Consider the following 20,848-nt stretch of genomic DNA (forward strand, 5'->3'; position numbering starts at 1 on the left):
GAGATTTTTTTTATTTATTAAACCCCACCTCGATTGCAAACAGTTTTAAAGATAGAACTTGATGTCATGTTGGCTCATTGGCTGAACTGGCCAATCAGCGGTCCTCTTGGATCAATATTTTGATGATGGTGTACAGTCGTGGTCAAAAGTTTTGAGAATGACACAAATACTAATTTTCACAAAGTCTGCTGCCTCAGTTTTGATGATGGCAATTTGCATATACTCCAGAATGTCATGAAGAGTGATCAGATGAATTGCAATTAATTGCAAAGTCCCTCTTTGCCATGAAAATGAACTTAATCCCAAAAAGAACATTTCCAATGCATTTCAGCCCTGCAACAAAAGGACCAGCTGCCATCATGTCAGTGATTCTCTCGTTAACATAGGTGAGAGTGTTGACGAGGACAAGGCTGGAGATCACTCTGTCATGCTGATTGAGTTAGAATAACAGACTGGAAGCTTTAAAAGGAGGGTGGTGCTTGAAATCATTGTTCTTCCTCTGTTTCCCATGGTTACCTGCAAGGAAACACGTGCCGTCATCATTGCTTTGCACAAAAAGGGCTTCACAGGCAAGGATATTGCTGCTAGTAAGATTGCACCTAAATCAACCGTTTATCGGATCATCAAGAACTTCAAGGAGAGAGGTTCAATTGTTGTGAAGAAGGCGTCAGGGCACCCAAGAAAGTCCAGCAAGCGCCAGGACCGTCTCCTAAAGTTGATTCAGCTGTGGGATCGGGGCACCACCAGTGCAGCTTGCTCAGGAATAGCAGCAGGCAGGTGTGAGTGCATCTGCACACACTGTGAGGCGAAGACTTTTGGAGGATGGCCTGGTGTCAAGAAGGGCAGCAAAGAAGCCACTTCTCTCCAGGAAAAACATCAGGGACAAACTTATATTCTGCAAAAGGTACAGGGATTGGACTGCTGAGGACTGGGGTAAAGTCATTTTCTCTGATGAATCCCCTTTCCGATTGTTTGGGGCATCCAGAAAACACCTTGTCCGGAGAAGACAAGGTGAGCGCTACCATCAGTCCTGTGTCATGCCAACAGTAAAGCATCCTGAGACCATTCATGTGTGGGGTTGCTTCTCAGCCAAGGGAGTGGGCTTACTCACAATTTTGCCTAAGAACACAGCCATGAATAAAGAATGGTACCAACACATCCTCCGAGAGCAACTTCTCCCAACCATCCAAGAACAGTTTGGTGACGACCAATGCCTTTTCCAGCATGATGGAGCACCTTGCCATAAGGAAAAAGTGATAACTAAGTTGCTCGGGGAACAAAACATCGACATTTTGGGTCCATGGCCAGGAAACTCCCCAGACCTTAATCCCATTGAGAACTTGTGGTCGATCCTCAAAAGGCGGGTGGACAAACAAAAACCCACATTCTGACAAACTCCAAGCATTGATTATGCAAGAATGGGCTGCATCAGTCAGGATGGGGCCCAGAAGTTAATTGACAGCATGCCAGGGCGGATTGCAGAGGTCTTGAAAAAGAAGGGTCAACACTGCAAATATTGACTCTTTGCATAAACTTAATGTAATTGTCAATAAAAGCCTTTGACACTTATGGAATGCTTGTAATTATACTTCAGTATACCTTAGTAACATCTGACAAAAATATATCATAACACTGAAGCAGTGAACTTTGTGAAGACCAATACTTGTGTCATTCTCAAAACTTTTGACCACGACTGTACTCTAATGCCATTCTGTTGTTGGGGTACGCCCATACCATTCCAACACAGAAAAGTAGCTTTTTAACATATTTAATTACCATTTTCTGGAAGGAAAACTATTTCACTCATAGAAATCTGGAAACACTGGACAGTTACTTTAAGTGTTTAAATTGTCTTCATTTTGATTGCCTCAGTTTTGCATGGCAGGTAACACTTCAGGTGTACCTGATTATTTAATTGCTCAAACCAGATTGTGAAATGGGTGTTTTCAGATTGTTATATATCAGGGCTCTCCAACCTTGCTCCTGGAGAGCTACCATCCTGTAAGTTTTTCCTCCAAACCTAATCTAGCACACCTGTTTCTAATAATGACCTTGTTGATAAGATTAATCAGGTTAGTAACAACTGGGGTTAGAATGAAAACCTACAGAAGGGTAGGTCTCCAGGAACAGGGTTGGAGACCTCTGTGTAGGGTGTCCTTATCTGAAAGGTGAGCTGTTGTTTTATCACCAAATAGGCCTACTGCCAATCGATTTTTTTATCTTGCTCTTTTAGCACAATACATTCAGTATTTTAATTAAGTTGACTCCTCAGTGTACTTGTAATACATCCCTCATCTCCTTATACCCAGATGTATAGTAGCAACCGTTATCTTCTCTAAAATGTAGTGATTTATGTAGAAGAAAATTGTCATGAAACAAACATTCTGAGCCAGAACTAGAGGTATTTTTGTAAGCGTTACAAACACGCATTTGCAAAAACGCTTGGGTCTCACAGGGTTAATTGCATAACGCGACCGCCGGACTTGACACACTAGTATCCAGAAGGGAGGTCCTCTCTCTGTCTAAACGTTAACCGCACACAAGGCACTAAACTAGAAATTCTGCCCCTCACCCAAACTCCACAACTTGTTGACTCCGGTACGCCACGCTCTCCATCAGGCTATTCTTAATTATTTTTCGTTATTATTGAATCAAGATGGATCGATACATAATGATTATCGCGTGTGTTCTGCGGGTGGTGCGGTGCTACAGCTCCGGAGCGGTGACGGAGGCGTGTGACCATATGACACCGCAACACTCCGTAGGCGCGCAGCAGAGCCCTGCTCCATTCTCTGTCGCCACTGACCGGTCCAGCTTCAAGAAGGGCGACGAAATCACAGGTGAGAAATCATGTTTTTAATGTTTTTTTTTTCTATTACTGCAGAGTTCATGCAGTGATATTGAACACTCACCACTATAGTTTATATTAATATTATGTTTTGGCTGTTATGGGTAGATATATTCAGTCCATATCTACTTTTCAAAGATGTCTCCATTTTCTATGGTGGTGTAACTGGTGTTTTTAAATCAACTACACACTGTGTTAACAGTCCAGCTCCTGGCAGATGCCACTCCATTCATTGGGTTCATGTTACAAGCCAGAGCAGTTGGTGGAAGCAGTCCTTTGGGATCCTTCACTGTAACAAGTGGAGAGGCACAGCTCCTCACCTGCAACGGACTACCTGTGAGTCTATTCCCATAGATTGTATAATTCCATTTAATTCTGTCTATTCCCACATGGCCTATAGCCTGTTTTGCTGTTATGAGTGCTACAGTATTACATATAACATTGAAACAGTAATGTTTTTTTTAGATCTTATAGGCCTAAATGTATTTGGGATGTATGAAAACAACTCTATTTACAGAAACTGATCAATTATCCTGTTCCTGCAATCATCTTTCCTGCATTCGACCCCAGGAAGGCAAAATATTTTTGGCATCTCAGATTGTATAGGCAATCCTCACATAGAAACTTAATTTGGGAGGAAAGATGATTGACATGCTTTTTACATTTATCACAAACCCTTTAAAAATTGCCACTTTAGGCCCTTTTTAGACCTAAACATGCCTCCTGTAAGACCCTAAGGGCTCCCGAGTGGTGCAGCGGTCTAAGGCACTGCATCTCAGTGCTTGAGGCATCACTACAGACCCCCTGGTTAGATTCCAGGCTGTATCACAACCGGCCGTGATTGGGAGTGCACAATTGGCCCAGTGTCGTTCGGGCGGTGTAGGCCGTCATTGTAACTAAGACTTGGTTCTTAACTGACTTGCCTAGTTAAATAAAGGTAAAATAAGATCGGTGAACCATACATGATGCAGACATCTTGGTGTGATTATACTCCTAACAGTGTCATCTAAAATATGGAGTATGTCAAGATTCTAAAATATTTTTCACATTGAATAAATTAACATCCAAATATATGAATATCTTAAAAGCACCCTTTTTGATTTTGCTTATTTTTTAAAACAATTTACTCTTCAAACAGATCACATTTTCAGTGGGCTCTGTTACTTCTGAAGGATTGCACATTCAGCAAATCAATAGCAGAGGGAGTTTCCCTTTTAATCATTTTTCCCATTCACTGTGTTGGTGGTGCTCATAAAATGTATCATAATTCAGAGGTTGCACCACAAGTCTGACAGTGGTGTGGAGACCAGGTTAATCTCCGAAACCTAGTTGTAGCAGGGACCTTTTTCCTGGGGCAAGTGAACTGAGCAGTTGGGCATGTGGAGCCTGTTCTATAGTCGCCCCAGGTGTTTTTTTTTTTTTTACTGAAAACAACAACTGGGAAGAATTCCAGTAAGCCTAAAACTGAGCTTTCTGGTTAATCCACATTGTTTAAGTGAAAGACGAACAATTTAAAGCATGTATGGGAGCAGGGCAAGTTGAGCCTGCTCTGTGGTTGCCCCATGGAAAGTGGAGAGTGCACTCTGTTCTCTTTAGACATGCATCTTTTGAGATTTTTTTTTTTTGAAGTTGCAAGTTTACATACACCTTAGCCAAATGCATTTAAACTCAGTTTTTCACAATTCCTGACATTTAATCCTAGTAAAAATTCCCTGTCTTAGGTCAGTTAGGATCACCACTTTATTTTAAGAATGTGAAATGTCAGAATAATATTATATATATGTGTATTAATTTTATATATGTAAAAAAAAAATACACTAAGGAGTATGACACCATGTTGTCTGTATAATGTACGATTCACAGATCATAGGGTCTTACAGGACGCATGAATAGGTCTAAAAAGGTTCTAAAATGGCCACTTCATCATAATAGTTTGATACAAATGTAATAAGAATATCAAACAGCCCTCCTCCCAAGTAAATTTCTGTGAGAATTACCAGACATATTTTTTGGCCTTCCTGATGTGGAATCACCCTGTTGCATCTGTATAAAGCCTAACTAAATCATCGTGGATCCTTTTTTTTTCCTGTTCCCAGAAGTCTGCAATTTCTCACACATCAGCTTCACCTAAATTCTCCATCCAGGGAACATGGAGGGCCCCCATATCAGATGACCTCAACTCTATCCAATTCAGGTGATTCATCCATCCTGTAGCTCCTGAACCAGAATGTTCACTTCTTATACCCTCTGGTCCGGTTTCCCGGACACAGATTAAGCCTAGTCCTGGACTAAAAACAACAACTTTCAATGGGGAATCACCATTGAACATGCTTTTTAGTATAATACTAGGCTTAATCTGTGTCTGGGAAACCGGCTCTTGATATTGTTTTACTATTTGTTCTGCCAGTGTATCCTTTGTAAAAGATTTCAACACCTTCTGGGTTGGCGTGAGAAGTTCTCCAGTCACGTTCAGCGTCGCTGCTGCAACCCCAGCGAACAGCACATCCACACCCAGCACATCTACCACTTCCGCCTCATCCACAGCAGTATTTCCATCGCAATCCTCAGTACGTATGGTGATAGCTAATAGTACAAATATGTTTCATTTAAAACATCGGTCTTAACAATGTATCACACGTGTAACTGACTCTCTGACAATATTTTCATATTAGATTTTCAAACAATTAAATATATTTGTAAGCACTACATCAGTTGTCCCAAAGTGCTTTACAGTAACATTGATTATGTTTGTAACAGTTGTCCATCTCGAGTGCTGGATGTGGCAGCAGTAAGGTCTGTTTCAGCCGACCTCTGAACTGTAACCCTGGGGTCAGCCCAGACTGTTACTTCCTGTCTGCGACGACCTCTACCAGGGATACAGCCATCCAGTTGGAGATGACCGGCCCTTCAGACGGCTACATCGCCATCGGCTTCTCAGATGACCAGACGATGGTAACGCTCACTGCCTACAACCTGCCCTCATCTAGCCTGGTACTCCTAATGGTCCAACATGTTTGGTTGGCATGACAATGACCATTAGGAGTTGGCAAGACTGCACTAATGGATCTGGGACCAGGCTAGCACTCAAACCATTTTCAAATGAAATGTGTTCTTTTTTCATTTACATAAATGTAACTGGACTGACTGCCTCTAAATTTGAATGAGCAAATTCAACAGATGTGACTTGATTGTGTTCCTCTAACATTTTCTTCATCTTCTCATAAGGGAAATGATGACATCTTTATTTGTGGCCGGGACAGTAACGGGATCATCCAATTGCAACACGCCTATTCAACAGGAAGAACGCGACCAGACATGCGTCCTCTGGTATTGAACTTCTCTCGCTCGTTATTATGGCATATGAATGGCGTACGTGTTTGCATAATGCCTAATAGGGTTGGGGTCCATTCCACTGAAAAGCAATGAGGACAATTGCAATTGGGACTGAAATTTCTGTTCCTGACTTGACTGAATCGAAATGGAATTGACCCCCAACCCTGATGCTTAATAAATCATAAAACAATCTGTATTGATGCAAATGTTTCTTGTTTGTCCTTCTTGTAGGGAAATGTTTCTGATGTTAAATCCTCAATGAAGGATGGTATCATTAGCTGTTCCTTCACGACTATGAACCCCGTCTCAACTCAACGATCCATACGGTCCAGTTCCCCCTACTACCTCATGTTTGCTCAAGGACCAACCAGTAATGGTAGAGTATGAGACAATATGTACATGTGGGGGGCGTGCTTGTAGTATATGGCCAATATACCATGGCTAAGGCACTCCGCGTTGTCGTGCATAAGAACAGCCCTTAGCCGTGGTACAGTATATTCGGAAAGTATTCAGACCCCTTCTTCCACATTTTGTTACGTTACAGCCTTATTCTAAAATGAATAAAATAATTATTCTTTCCTCAATCTACACAATACCCCATAATGACAAGGCAAAAACAGGTTTTTAGAAATGTTTGCAAATGTATTAAAAACAGATACCTTATTTACATAAGTATTCAGACCCTTTGCTATGAGACTTAAAATTGAGCTCCGGTGCATCCTTTTTCCATTGATCATCCTTGATGTTTCTACAACTTGTCAACCTGTGATAAATTCAATTGATTGGACATGATTTAGAAAAGCACACCTGTCTATATAAGGTCCTACAGTTGACCGTGCATGTCGGAGCAAAACCCAAACCATGAGGTCGAAGGAATTGTCCGTAGAGTTCCAAGACAAGATTGTGTCGAGGCACAGATCTTGGGAAGGGTACCAAAACATTTCTGCAGCATTGAAGGTCCCCAAGAATACAGTGGCCTCCATACTTCTTAAATGGAAGAAGTTTGGAGCCACCAAGACACTTCCTATTGCTGGCCACCTGGCCGAACTGAGCAATCAGGGGAGAAGGGCCTTGGTCAGGGAGGTGACCAAGAACCTGATGGTCACTCTGACAGAGCTCCAGAATTCCTCTGTGGAGATGGGAGAACCTTCCAGAAGGACAACAATCTCTGCAGCACTCCACCAATCAGGACTTTATGGTAAAGTGACCAGACGGAAGCCACTCCTTAGTGAAAGGCAGATGACGGCACACTTGGAGTTTGCCAAAAGGCACCTAAAAACTCTCAGACCATGAGAAACAAGATTCTCTGGTCTGATGAAACCAAGATTGAAATATTTGTCACGTCTGGAGGAAATCTGGCACCATCCCTATGGTGGTGGCAGCATCATGATGTGGGGATGTTCTTTAGCGGCAGGGACTGGGAGACTAGTCAGGATCGAGGCAAAGATGAACGGCGCGAAGTACAGAGATCCTTGATGAAAACCTGCTCCAGAGCTCTCAGGACCTCAGACTGGGGTGAAGGTTCACCTTCCAACAGGACAACGCAGGAGTGGCTTTGGGACAAGTCTCTGAATGTCCTCAAGTGGCCCAGCCAAAGCCTGGACTTGAACCTGATCTAACATCTCTGGAGAGACCTGAAAATAGCTGTGTAGCAACGCTCCCCATCCAACCTGACAGAGCTTGAGAGGATCTGCAGAGAATGGGAGAAACTCCACAAATACAAGTGTGCCAAGCTTGTAGCGTTATACCCAAGACCACTCAAAGCTGTAAAAGGTGCTTCAACAAAGTACTGAGTAAATGGTCTGAATACTTACGTAAATGTAATATTTTTTTATTTTTAATAATTTAGCTAAGATTTCTAAACCTGTTTTTGCTTTGGGGGGAACAATTTAATCGATTTTAGAATAAGGCTGTAACCTAACAAAATGTGGAATGTCATGGTCTGAATATTTATGCACGCTCAAGTTCTTTTTTATTTTATTTATTTTTTTACATATTTATTGTTTCACAATAAATATTTTGCATCTTCGACGTGGTAGGCATGTTGTGTAATTCAAATGATACAAACTCCCAAAAAATCCATTTTAATTCCAGGTTGTACGGCAACAAAATAAGACAAATGGCAAGGGAGGTGAATACTTTTGCAAGCCACTGTATGTGTCAATGTTATTCTCTTTCTCTTGGGTTGACTTTGACAGGGGAAATCAGGCATCATACAAGCACCTTCATCAGTGACACTAAGGTGGATGTTTCAAGACCTCAGCTTGTCACCAATGCAATCCGCCCCCCTATTATAAAAGCACATGGTAATGTTACTGTTGTCCTAGTGAGAAGAGTTTGCATGCATAACCTCAAACATTATTGCAATACACTGATTATAACTACAGATACTAGCATATTGATTATCCTGTTGCGCTTCAGGTGCCCTGATGTTGATAGCGTGGATGACCACCGGTAGTCTAGGAATGATCACAGCCAGGTATCTGAAAGGTGTGGCCAAGGGGAAAGGATGTTGTGGGAAAGACGTTTGGTTTCTGGTGAGTTTCTGCTATACTGTCCCCAATGTGTTAGTGTAAAGGTGTTAGATTGTAACCTCCCTCCTTAGCTTGAAATGTCTCCACCCCACTGCTATCGAATTGGTGCCTTTTCTATAGCATGATTGGCTAATTGTGTCAAGCGGGCTGTCACGTGTTTCCGAGGCCAGGATCCGAGAACTCCCAATCACAGACATCTGAAGCTATACTGTTAAGCCAACACATTGACGGCCGTCACATTAGTACGTCTAGATCAAGGTTTCTTAAACTATGGGTCAGGACTTAGTGTGGGCCCTGGGCACGTGAGAAGTGGGTCGCGAGTTATTAGAATACATCTCTAATCACACACTATTTAATTTTAAGGCGAGGCACCACACCCTCATGCTTTAAAAAAAATAGTTTCCCTTAGATATATCACAATGCACTTTTACCAGTTGACTATAGATGCCAATATGATACTTTTGTGTATTGCAACTTTTCTGAAATATTGTATGAAAATATGCAATATTCATTTAAATATTTGCATATACCGCAAATACATTTTTCTGGACACCTTAATCAAGTCCGACACAATTTTCGTTTCATTAAGACACTCGAGGACCGTACTTGTATAGAGCAGATTGTGGATATACACGGAGTATACAGAACATTAAGAACACCTGCCCTTTCCTTGACATACCCTGACCAGGTGAAAGATATGATCCCTTATTGATGTCTCTTGTTAAATCCACTTCAATCAGTGTAGATGGAGGGGGGAGACAGGTTAAAGGAGGAGACGATTGAGTTTCCTGTGTGTATCAAGAATGAGCCACCACCCAAAGAAAATCCAGACAACTTGACGCAGCTGTGGGAAGCATTGGAGTCAACATGGGCCAGCGTCCCTGTAGAACGCTTTCGACACTTTGTACATCCTGCTCATAAAAATAAAGGGAACACTAAAATAACACATCCTAGATCTGAATGAATGAAAATCTTATTAAATACTTTTTTCTTTACATAGTTGAATGTGCTGACAACAAAATCACACAAATTATCAATGGAAATCAAATGTATCAACCCATGGAGGTCTGGATTTGGAGTCACCCTCAAAATTAAAGTGGAAAACCACACTACAGGCTGATCCAACTTTGATGTAATGTCCTTAAAACAAGTCAAAATGAGGCTCAGTAGTGTGTGTGTGGCCTCCACGTGCCTGTATGACCTCCCTACAACACCTGGGCATGCTCCTGATGAGGTGGCGGATGGTCTCCTGAAGGATCTCCTCCCAGACCTGGACTAAAGCATCTTCCAACTCCTGGACAGTCTGTGGTGCAACGTGGCGTTGGTGGATGGAGCGAGACATGATGTCCCAGATGTGCTCAATTGGATTCAGGTCTGGGGAACGGGCGGGCCAGTCCATAGCATCAATGCCTTCCTCTTGCAGGAACTGCTGACACACTCCAGCCACATGAGGTCTAGCATTGTCTTGCATTAGGAGGAACCCAGGGCCAACCGCACCAGCATATGGTCTCACAAGGGGTCTGAGGATCTCATCTCGGTACCTAATGGCAGTCAGGCTACCTCTGGCGAGCACATGGAGGAATGCCACCCCACCGCCAAACCGGTCATGCTGGAGGATGTTGCAGGCAGCAGAACGTTCTCCACGGCGTCTCCAGACTCTGTCACGTCTGTCACGTGCTCAGTGTGAACCTGCTTTCATCTGTGAAGAGCACAGGGCGCCAGTGGCGAATTTGCAAATCTTGGTGTTCTCTGGCAAATGCCAAACGTCCTGCATGGTGTTGGGCTGTAAGCACAACCCCACCTGTGGACGTCGGGCCCTCATGGAGTCTGTTTCTGACCATTTGAGCAGACACATGCACATTTGTGGCCTGCTGGAGGTCATTTTGCAGGGCTCTGGCAGTGCTCCTCCTTGCACAAAGGCGGAGGTAGCAGTCCTGCTGCTGGGTTGTTGCCCTCCTACGGCTTCCTCCACGTCTCCTGATGTACTGGCCTGTCTCCTGGTAGCGCCTCCATGCTCTGGACACTACGCTGACAGACCCAGCAAACCTTCTTGCCACAGCTCGCATTGATGTGCCATCCTGGATGAGCTGCACTACCTGAGCCACTTGTGTGGGTTGTAGACTCCGTCTCATGCTACCACTAGAGTGAAAGCACCTCCAGCATTCAAAAGTGACCAAAACATCAGCCAGGAAGCATAGGAACTGAGAAGTGGTCTGTGGTCACCACCTGCAAAACCAGTCCTTTATTGGGGGTGTCTTGCTAATTGCCTATAATTTCCACCTGTTGTCTATTCCATTTGCACAACAGCATGTGAAATTTATTGTCAATCAGTGTTGCTTCCTAAGTGGACAGTTTGATTTCACAGAAGTGTGATTGACTTGGAGTTACATTGTGTTGTTTAAGTGTTCCCTTTATTTTTTTGAGCAGTGTAGATTTGTCCATTTGAATGTGGTTAAAATTCATTAAATTGACTGATAAATAAAATATACATTTACAGTAAGTTTTGAATTTGTTTTCTAATATTAAAGGATCAAACGTAGATTCAATATGTCATTTCAGCCTGTGGTGCCTCGCCTTAATTTGGCTCGTTGTAAGACTATTTGGATGGTACATTTCTCATTGGTTGACAAAGTTTTAAGAACTCATGGTCTAGATTTTATTTGGTGGCATGTTCTTAGTACTAAATAATGCCACATAATCTGTATTTATGTTCCTCAGGCGCACGTGTTTCTTATGACACTCACTGTTGCTGCCACCATCATTGCCTTCATTTTGTCCTTCTCACATGTTAGAGGCTGGAGTGGGGTATGTATCATAAACCTTTGATTGCGCCTGTACATTATTAAAACAAACGTCCGAGTTTTAATAGCCAATATGTTTTCTGAATGAAGGTGACAAATGCTGTGTATCCTACAGTTTTATGTTACTCAAACAAACCTACTTCATTATGGAAGGCTCAGATAATTGAAATGGTTACGAGACAATGTTTGAGGCCAGTGTGTTTATAGGGAGCCCATCCTGTGTTGGGCTGCATCCTTATGATCCTGGCCTTCTTCCAGCCGACCGCTGCCATGTTCCGATGTGGACCTCAACATCACTGGTAAGGTATCCATAATCATACCTCATGTATGTGCGTTTACTTCTGTGTAATAGTTTATAGACCAAATGTGGCCTAATTTTCTCAAGGAGTTAATGTATTTTGTGTTTTTCACAGGCGATTCCTCTTCAATTGGTCGCATGCTTTGAATGCAGTGGCGATTAAAGTTTTAGCTGGTAAGGAAATTTTACATTTACATTTTAGTCATTTAGCAGACGCTCTTATCCAGAGCGACTTACAGTTAGTGCATACATTATTTTTTATACCCCCCGTGGGAATCGAACCCACAACCCTGGCGTTGCAAACGCCATGCTCTACCAACTGAGCTACATCCCTACCGGCCATTCTCTCTCCTACCCTGGACAACGCTGGGCCAATTGTGCGGAACTGTGATCATAATAGTTTTTGTTGGATTTTATTTGCATAGTACAAAGTACTGTATCTTCTCAGCTAATACATGTCAAACATGTTTGTTGTTGCTCTATGGCCATGTTAGTAATTGTGTTGACATTTTCTTCCAGTGGCGGCAATATTCACTGGGCTGTCATTGATTGACAGCTCTGATGATAAGTGGCTTTTGAAGGTGATGGGTGGGTTTGTTGGATGGGAGGCAACACTGTACATCCTGCTAGATGTCCACATGCGCTGGAAGCGCAATGGTGAGAAAATACATTATATCCATTATTATTTAGTTAAATTCAGGTTAATGATATACAATCCCCTACAATATTGAGCAACCTAATATTGTGCATCTGTTAAGGAAATATTTATCTGCCATATTTAACTTTTTTCGGCCTCTTGGCCTTCATCAAAAGCTCTGACAACGGACAATAGGCGACAAGTACGCTTGAATAAACAAGTTGATACCAGCAAGAGCAGTGTACAGGTTTCTCTTTTCTTAAATACTACACAACTTTTTTTTGTTCTTATAGATAACAAAGAGGGTGCTTCTGACTCGGTAAGCTGAATACCACCATTGAATCACATTTTCAATGTACTTATTGTATTTGTGATTTGTTAAGTGACACATTCTTAACTATTCTGTCACGGTTCGATTTTACTTTTCATTTCTCCCCACAGGCATGCATGGAGTTGTTGCTCCTGGTCCTGTTTTTCCTAGGAAATATGGCCTTTTTGGTGGCACTACTTGTTGGAATTGGCATGTCATGAAGAGCTGCTGAGCAATGGACAGATCTGTCATGAGATTTCTATAACAGCTCACTTTAACTGTATTTGAAATAGTTTTATATTGTGTCGAAATGTTTTATAACGTTCTGCTCTGAGAATCATACCATAAAAAGGTGTGATACCTCTTGTTTACACTGGATAAAACAGTATTTTAAACTGACTTCAACCATAATGTTTGAATTACATGTTTATCATTGTGTTAACACTGTCAGTGACTTATAATAAAGTGATTGTTCAAAATGTGTACCAAATGTGTACTGGGTAGGCAACGTCCCTCCAACAAGGTGGATGGCAGTGTTGAGTCCACAGACTCATTCTGGTCGATGGCTTGCTAGCACCAACGATGAAGTCGAACAAAAGCCAGCGGATTCGAATACTTTTTTTGTTCGAAGCCATTTTGTCAAGGAGACGAGGCGTGCACTCCGGTTGCTTTTGTCCTTTTATTTGAGCTCCTTTGTTAAATAATAATCAGTCAAATAAAGAGGCAAGGCATTACATCGCCGAGGTATTTCATCTCCACAAAGTTATCGTCCTAATATCGCATGTCCTCTATTCAGAACCTCCAATCTTTTGGTAAGTAAAAGCGCAAATTCTAGCTTGCTAGAAAGGCTAACGTTAATTATGACTTGTTACGGTAGCAACTAACGTTAGAAAATATACATTTGAGTATTCTTGACGGTACAATTTACCTAAGGTTGTTTTGAAAATAAACAGCTTAATAAAATACGATTGCCCAGCTAAAGTATTGTAAGCTAGCTAACACTAACTAGCTAGTTAGCGCCAGCTTTTAGCCACATAACTAGCTAACGTTGGCTGGCCAATTTCCCATGGTAACTGCTGAACTAAGTTATCTACCGTCACATGCTAGCTAACTAGGCGGTGCCCTGGTAAAAAACAATCTGTTTAATTACACGTTAACGTTGGTTAGTGATATGTTATCCATGTCTAAGCTCCTATCGTATTGGGTGAAGTTGGATGTCTGTCTGTAAACGGGGCCAAACGACCAACCACCTACCTAAATGTGGAATCCAAGCTAGCTAACGTTGGCTAACTAGCATCTAACGTTAATAGATTACAGTAGTAGCCAGCCAGGACGAGATAAAGTAGTGTTTCTAAGTAAAATCACATTTTTTACAGAAATATTAAAACAGTGCAGCATATTTGTGATGTGATCTGACACCCGCCACTTAATTTAGCCTAGCATGAGTAGCTAGTTAAACGCGCAGAATTTTAATCTGGGTTTTTTCCTCCTCTCCCCTCCCCCTCTCGCTTTTCAGATCCCTTTGCTGATGCAACCAAGGGTGACGATTTACTCCCGGCAGGGACCGAAGATAAAATCCACATAAGGATACAGCAACGAAACGGACGCAAGACCCTAACCACTGTGCAAGGGATCGCGGCCGATTACGACAAGAAGAAGCTTGTGAAGGCCTTCAAGAAGGTGATGATGTTGTCTAGACTTATTGTGAGAGAGAAATGAACATGTAACATGTTTTTACCTGCTTTGTTTAATATTAATAGTTAACAATTATACTGTTCTACTAATACATTGTTTTTGTAAAGGGATGGTTTCTACTCTAGCTCCCTGCAGCTAGTCTAGGCATGTGGTCAAGGACATGGGTTTCACTGGAGATAGGGCTATCTGGAGCTGACAATTGATTTATGAATGGTTTGGTGATAGAACCTACAGCATGCATTCCATAGAATGAATTGGTGTTTGTGTAATGTAAGGTACCAGGGAGAGATGGCTCGGGTATGGATAATGTTGATAAGAACCTTGTCTTGGGGGGCCAACCCCTGGTTTCCATACAATGAGAAGTCTTCACTGCAGATACTGTCTGCTGTGAATTATTTATTTATTTCATACAAATCCAAACCCTTTGACTCATTCCACACATCTACTGTTTGTCATGTAGACTGATAGGGTGTATCTTTGCTATAAAATATATTTGTATTGTCTGTATGTCAGAGCTCTCGGCCCAACACTTGAGTGTTGGGTCGACCAGCCCCACTTACTGCCCTATTAATACGTTTTTTTTTAAATAAAGTAATATCCTGATTGGTAATTGACCTTGTCTCTCCTCATTATTGATTAGAATTTCCACAACAGTATTCAAGTTGCATTTTCCTCATGCAGAAGTACAGAGAAATGCTTAACTTGCAAGCCTACAGTGAAATATTCAATATAATGAAATAATTATAAAAATAAGAGGAAGCTGTACCAAATGTGTAGGGATACTGGAGTATTGAGGTATGTGTAGGCAGGGATTAGCATGAGTAAACTTTTTGTTTACATCCATATGTAATGACAAGCAACATTCATTTCTCAAAGTGCATGATGCTGAACCTTTATGGTCTATGGCTAATACCCTTTGCAGAGTGGAAAATCTATTTGCAGTGTCAATAGGTCAGTTTTATTCCATAAGCCCCCAGTTATCACTGGGGTTTTCTTCTCCCTTCCCCCATCCACACATAGGATGTAGCTAGCGATTGATTAAAAGGGGCTTTGGGCTAGTTAGTTGGATGGTGATGCACTGAATGCTATGGGGAAGTTTACTTAGCCACATGCCCCTCCTTTCAACCTCCTTATGTCTTGTCTATTATTTAACTGGCTGTTCTCAGATGACTCAAATTGGAATAAATGTGTTACAAAACAAATACACAAGACAATGTTTGTTTACTACTTCAACTTTTCATGCAAATGTCAGCTAATTTACACTAAGCATGTTGTGACTTACTGGGGTTGTCTCTTTGTGCCTGACAGAAATTTGCCTGCAATGGTACTGTGATTGAGCACCCTGAGTACGGTGAGGTCATACAGCTGCAGGGAGACCAGAGGAAAAACATCTGCCAGTTCCTCATGGAGGTGAGCTTCTCTCAGATTTGTGGTTGTCTTACCTACACTAGTTGAATGCACTGACTGTAAGTCTCTCTGGATAAGTAAATGTCTTCAAGTTATCAGATGTTAGGTACTTTGCTGCATTTCACACAACTTGGTCACACACACACTACCGGTCAAAAGTTTTAGAACACCATCTCATTTAAAGGTTTTTCTTTATTTTTAATTGTAGAATAATGGTGAAGACCTCAACTATGAAATAACACATGGAATCATGTAGTAACCAAAAAAGTGTTAAACAAATCAAAATATATTTGAGATTCTTCAAAAAGCCACCCTTTGCCTTGATGACAGCTTTGCACACTCTTGGCATTCTCTCAACCCTTCATGAGGTAGGCACCTGGAATGCATTTCAATTAACAGGTGTGCCTTCTTAAAAGTTAATTTGTGGAATTTCTTTCCTTAATGCATTTGAGCCAATCAGTTGTGACAAGGTGGGGGAGGGGTATACAGAAGATAGCCCTATTTGATAAAAGACCAAGTCCATATTATGGCAAGAACAGCTCAAGTAAGCAAAGAGAAACGACAGTCCATTACTTTAAGACATGAAGGTCAGTCAATACAGAACATTTCAAGAACTTTGAAAGTTTCTTCAAGTGCAGTCGCAAAAACCATCAAGCGATATGATGAAACTGGCTCATGAGGACCGCCACAGGAATGGAAGACAGTTACCACTGCTGCAGAGGATAAGTTCATTAGAGTTACCAGCCTCAGAAATTGCAGCCCAAATAAAGTAACAGACGCATCTCAACATCAACTGTTCAGAGGGGACTGTGTGGTTGAATTGCTGCAAAGAAACCACTACTAAAGGACACCGATAAGAAGAGACTTGCTTGGGCCAAGAAACACGAGCAATGGACATTAGACCGGTGGAAATGTGTCCTTTGGTCTGGAGTCCAAATTTGAGATTTTTGGTTCCAACCGCACGCGGTACGGGGGAATGGATAATATCCGCATGTGTATTTCCCGCCGTAAAGCATGGAGTTATGGTGTGGGGGTGCTTTGCTGGTGACACTGTCTGTGATTTTATTTAGAATTCAAGGCACACTTAACCAGCATGGCTACCACAGCATTCTGCAGCGATACGCCATCCCATCTGGCTTGCGCTTAGTGGGACTACCATTTGTTTTTCAACAGGACAATGACCCAACACACCTCCAGGCTGTGTAAGGCCTATTTTACCAAGAATGAGAGTGATTGAGTGCTGCATCAGATGACCTGGCCTCCACAATCCCCTGACCTCAACCAAATTGAGATGGTTTGTGATGAGTCGGACCGCAGAGTGAAGGAAAAGCAGCCAACAAGTGCTCAGCATATGTGGGAGCTCCTTCAAGACTGTTGGAAAAGCATTCCAGGTGAAACTGGTTGAGAGAATGCCAAGAGTGTGCGAAGCTGTCATCAAGGCAAAGGGTGGCTATTTGAAGAATCTCAAATATAAAATATACTTTGATTTGTTTAACACTTTTTTTTTGGTTACTACTTGATTCCAAATGTGTTATTTCATAGTTTTGATGTCTTCACTATTATTCTACAATGTAGAAAATAGTAAAACATAAAGAAACCCTTGAATGAGTAGGTGTTCTAAAACTTTTGACCGGTAGTGTACACTATAGTACTTAAGCATAGTCTAAAATGAATACTGCACAGAAGAACAATAGACAAACCAAACTGTAGTGCAGCATTACCTAAGTTGTGACAATGTTTTGATTCTGAGGTGGAACATAACCTAGAAAGACTCTTGTAGCTTCTTTTCTAAAAAAAAAGGCAGCCAGTGGTGCAGAAAAACTTGATACTGGAATCCTTAAAGGGGTAATTCACCCAAATTATTATAAAATGACACTGGTCCATGATTTGTTTAGTTTCCCTGGCACGGTTTCCACATGCAAAAGTTTTAGCATTTGTGGCACAAATCCCACTGAAGTCATGGGACCGATATTAGCCTTTTTCGTCCAAACAATCCGAAATTATCTAAAATTGATTGTGAAGCTCAGTCATGTGTAGATGTTTTCTACATGATGTGCAAAAATGCTAATATCTGTCCCATGACTTGGCTTTTTTCCACTGACCATCTCTGGCCTCTGTTGTGTAGTCACTAGGACTGTAACCTACTAGCTGTTCCTATTGTTAGTGTGTAGCCTAATTTGTGTCGATTTTCCTCCCCAGATCGGCATTGTCAGGGAGGAGCAGTTGAAGGTCCACGGATTTTAAAGTAATGCTGTTGCTTCAAGACCAGGACCTCCATTAGCTTTTAGTCTTTCCATTGTTATGCATTGACCAATAAAGTTCAGCCGCATGTCTGATGTAAAACTCTGAGGCAATAAAAACACAATGTCCCCCTTTTCAAAGCGCATAACACCAATCTCGGCTCTTATTATTCACACCTTATCCTCCATCTCTAATCTGACTCGATAGAAACGTACAATTGTCCCCTATTGTTGAAAATGTATTTATGCAACACTTAGCTTCAGCACACCTGAGCATGCAGTGTTTGCCCATTGTTGCCTGTAACAGATGGGTATTGGGTCTGAAGGGAGTCCAGTGTTGGACTGAAACCTGGTCAGTGTTTTTCTTAACATCACTGCCCAGTAAAACATCTGCATGTAAAATGATGCTGTCAGGAGGAGTGGTCTTATCAGCGGTACGAAATACCACTGAGCCATTTCCTGTCATCTATGCAATATCCTCGATTAGAACAACTGGTTTCATTTTTATCAGACATTCTGCACAGCTTTAGAGTAATGGATGGATACTCTTGGTCATGTTATTAGTCAGTCAGAGCTTGACGGGTTGTCTGCTTTTTCTGGATAGCCTGGTTAAACCAGACTGAACGCTGCAGCATTAACCAGGCTATATTGTGGAAGCTGCAGCAGAACAGAAGGGCACTAGCTGCACTATTAAGTTCTACAAATCCCACACATAGCTAGAGCCACAGGGTAATCAGGTTCTGTGTTCGGTGTACAAACAAGCAAAGGAAAAGTGAGTGACTCGATCCATGCCTCCCTGATGTCTCGTCCATGGACAAACCTGCCAGCAACAGAAGTTTATTGCATTCATATTAATTTGGCCATCAAAGGAAATCAGGTTGGACTGTAATTTGTGATATTAGGGAGATCATTGTGTTTTGCCTCAAAGAAAATACTTATCTAAACTATCACTCTCCCAAGATGAGAACTATGCACAGGTAAACAGCTGAAAAGGGACCAAATTGTAGTATGGATTTGGTGACGGGATATTAGTTGTAGTGATGGGCGTTTCCAGTCTTTTCAGTGAACCTGCTCATTTGGCTCCATTCAGCTAAAAGCTGTTCATTTGGTGTGGACCCGAAAATGTCTCCTCACGATCTATTGTTCCTGCAGTGAGGAATTGCAATCTTCAGAGAATGTTCTATATATATTATCTGCAGATAATTGTCTGGAGCTCTAAAAGCAGTAGCAACAGTATGTAATCAGAGCCAAATGCACAGCTTTTTCACAAATGTGATTTGGTTCCTGACATTCACCAAATAGCCGGTGGTTTGCGAACGTCCCATCATTAGTTAGTTGAAAGTTGTTTTGAAGACAAACCGCTAGCATAATTTGTTACTATTGGAACTGGTCATAGCCTGGAACCAAACTGAAATGTTTGCCTTTTTGTTTTACTTCATAACAGACAATGGTAACAGTTTAGTTTGGGTTACCAGGCTAACTTTTGATGACCGTGACATTCAGGATTACAGGATAAAATCCCAGGGCATTTGAACACCTTTCTCATTTTAATCTTTAGTGCCTAATCTCAATTGTGTCAGTGAAATCACATTATGAAGTTAGTTAGCTTGATGCCAAGGACTCTGGTGAGTCAGGCAATGTTGCTTGCAATTTATGGAGAAAGTATGGTCAAGTGTAATTACTGATTGAACAACTTAAATGATGCCCTCTTTTTCTTGTCAAACTATAAATGAAACATCTAGTGGCGAAGCATGCCAAATGGCATCCTATTCCCTATGTAGTACACTACTTTTGACCAGAAGCTTACGTGCCCATAGGCCTCTGGTCAAGAGTAGTGCACTATATAGGGAATAGGGCTGATAGAATGTTTAATTTTGTTACTATAAACTACAATGCAATATAACAGGTTTTAATATAGCCTAATCATGGATCTCAGCGATTTGTTGCTAAATGTTTTTTTGTAAAAATGCAGTAAATGCAGTTTGTTTTATGAATATTTTATATGGAAAACCATGCCCTATATATGTAACAAATCCTTTCTCCCTTGCATGACAAAATACTCTATGTACCTTTTTTATTAATTTAATTTATATCAATGGTCCTGAACAGTTTTTTCTGTAATATTCTCTGTATGAACCTTAATACTATAATACAATCAGCATTAGCCCTATTTCCTCTGATATCTATAATTGATTGTATGACTTGTCATAAGCATACTGTATATGACCCAATGATAATATCTTATAATCATCTTATAATGAAAAATGTAATTGCACAATACATTGTTTGAATGTGCCATGTCTGTTTGTCAGTACAGTAGTAACCCAACACTAGGCCTAGGTCAAGGCTCTGTGCTGGAAAACGTTGATAGTGCATGGCTGAAGGTGTCCCTTGTGTTGCTCGTGTGAATTTCCTTTCTTTTTCGGCTTCGGACCAGCCTAACTTCTCACTTAAAACATAGATGTTGTGTTTAATTTTGGTTCACCTTTGGTTCTGTCATACTGTGCATTGGCTTCCATTCTGGAGCTCTAGCCTTCAATCGGGTTACCTCTTGTCTCATCCACAGCCAGTCTCCTGACCGTCCTACAGGGTCAAAACGTGCCCATAATCCTCTTAAACAGGCTAGAGGAGGGGTCGGTGTGTGTGTGTGTGTGTGTGTGTGTGTGTGTGTGTGTGTGTGTGTGTGTGCGTGCGTGTGCGTGCGTGCGTGTGCAAGTATGGGGGAGCTGTGGTAGGGAATGACTG

The 20,848-nt window shown here is 41.6% G+C and overlaps 2 protein-coding genes across 3 annotated transcripts; both read left to right on the forward strand.

The window, feature by feature from the left end:
* The first annotated feature begins 2,089 nt into the window (after window positions 1-2,089).
* Window positions 2,090-13,240, forward strand: LOC121549918 (putative ferric-chelate reductase 1). Of its 2 annotated transcripts, none has more exons than XM_041861897.1 (16): window positions 2,090-2,168; window positions 2,713-2,840; window positions 3,051-3,184; window positions 4,945-5,042; window positions 5,256-5,415; window positions 5,606-5,800; window positions 6,074-6,175; window positions 6,413-6,557; window positions 8,380-8,487; window positions 8,603-8,718; window positions 11,434-11,520; window positions 11,724-11,815; window positions 11,930-11,988; window positions 12,334-12,471; window positions 12,745-12,770; window positions 12,893-13,240. In XM_041861897.1, the coding sequence occupies exons 1-16, from the start codon at window positions 2,095-2,097 to the stop codon at window positions 12,980-12,982; spliced, it is 1,752 nt and encodes a 583-aa protein (XP_041717831.1). In that variant the 5' UTR covers window positions 2,090-2,094; the 3' UTR covers window positions 12,983-13,240. The 2 variants fall into 2 exon arrangements, with proteins under 2 accessions (XP_041717831.1, XP_041717832.1); XM_041861898.1 differs by having other exon boundaries at window positions 2,097-2,168; window positions 2,657-2,840.
* A 127-nt stretch (window positions 13,241-13,367) lies between these two features.
* On the forward strand, window positions 13,368-18,249 carry eif1b (eukaryotic translation initiation factor 1B). The gene is made up of 4 exons (XM_041861899.2): window positions 13,368-13,573; window positions 14,278-14,441; window positions 15,765-15,866; window positions 18,063-18,249. The coding sequence occupies exons 1-4, from the start codon at window positions 13,543-13,545 to the stop codon at window positions 18,105-18,107; spliced, it is 342 nt and encodes a 113-aa protein (XP_041717833.1). The 5' UTR covers window positions 13,368-13,542; the 3' UTR covers window positions 18,108-18,249.
* Window positions 18,250-20,848: the final 2,599 nt, after the last annotated feature.

This window comes from Coregonus clupeaformis, chromosome 34 (assembly GCF_020615455.1).
Source record: "Coregonus clupeaformis isolate EN_2021a chromosome 34, ASM2061545v1, whole genome shotgun sequence".
NCBI classification, from domain to species: Eukaryota; Metazoa; Chordata; class Actinopteri; order Salmoniformes; family Salmonidae; genus Coregonus; species Coregonus clupeaformis.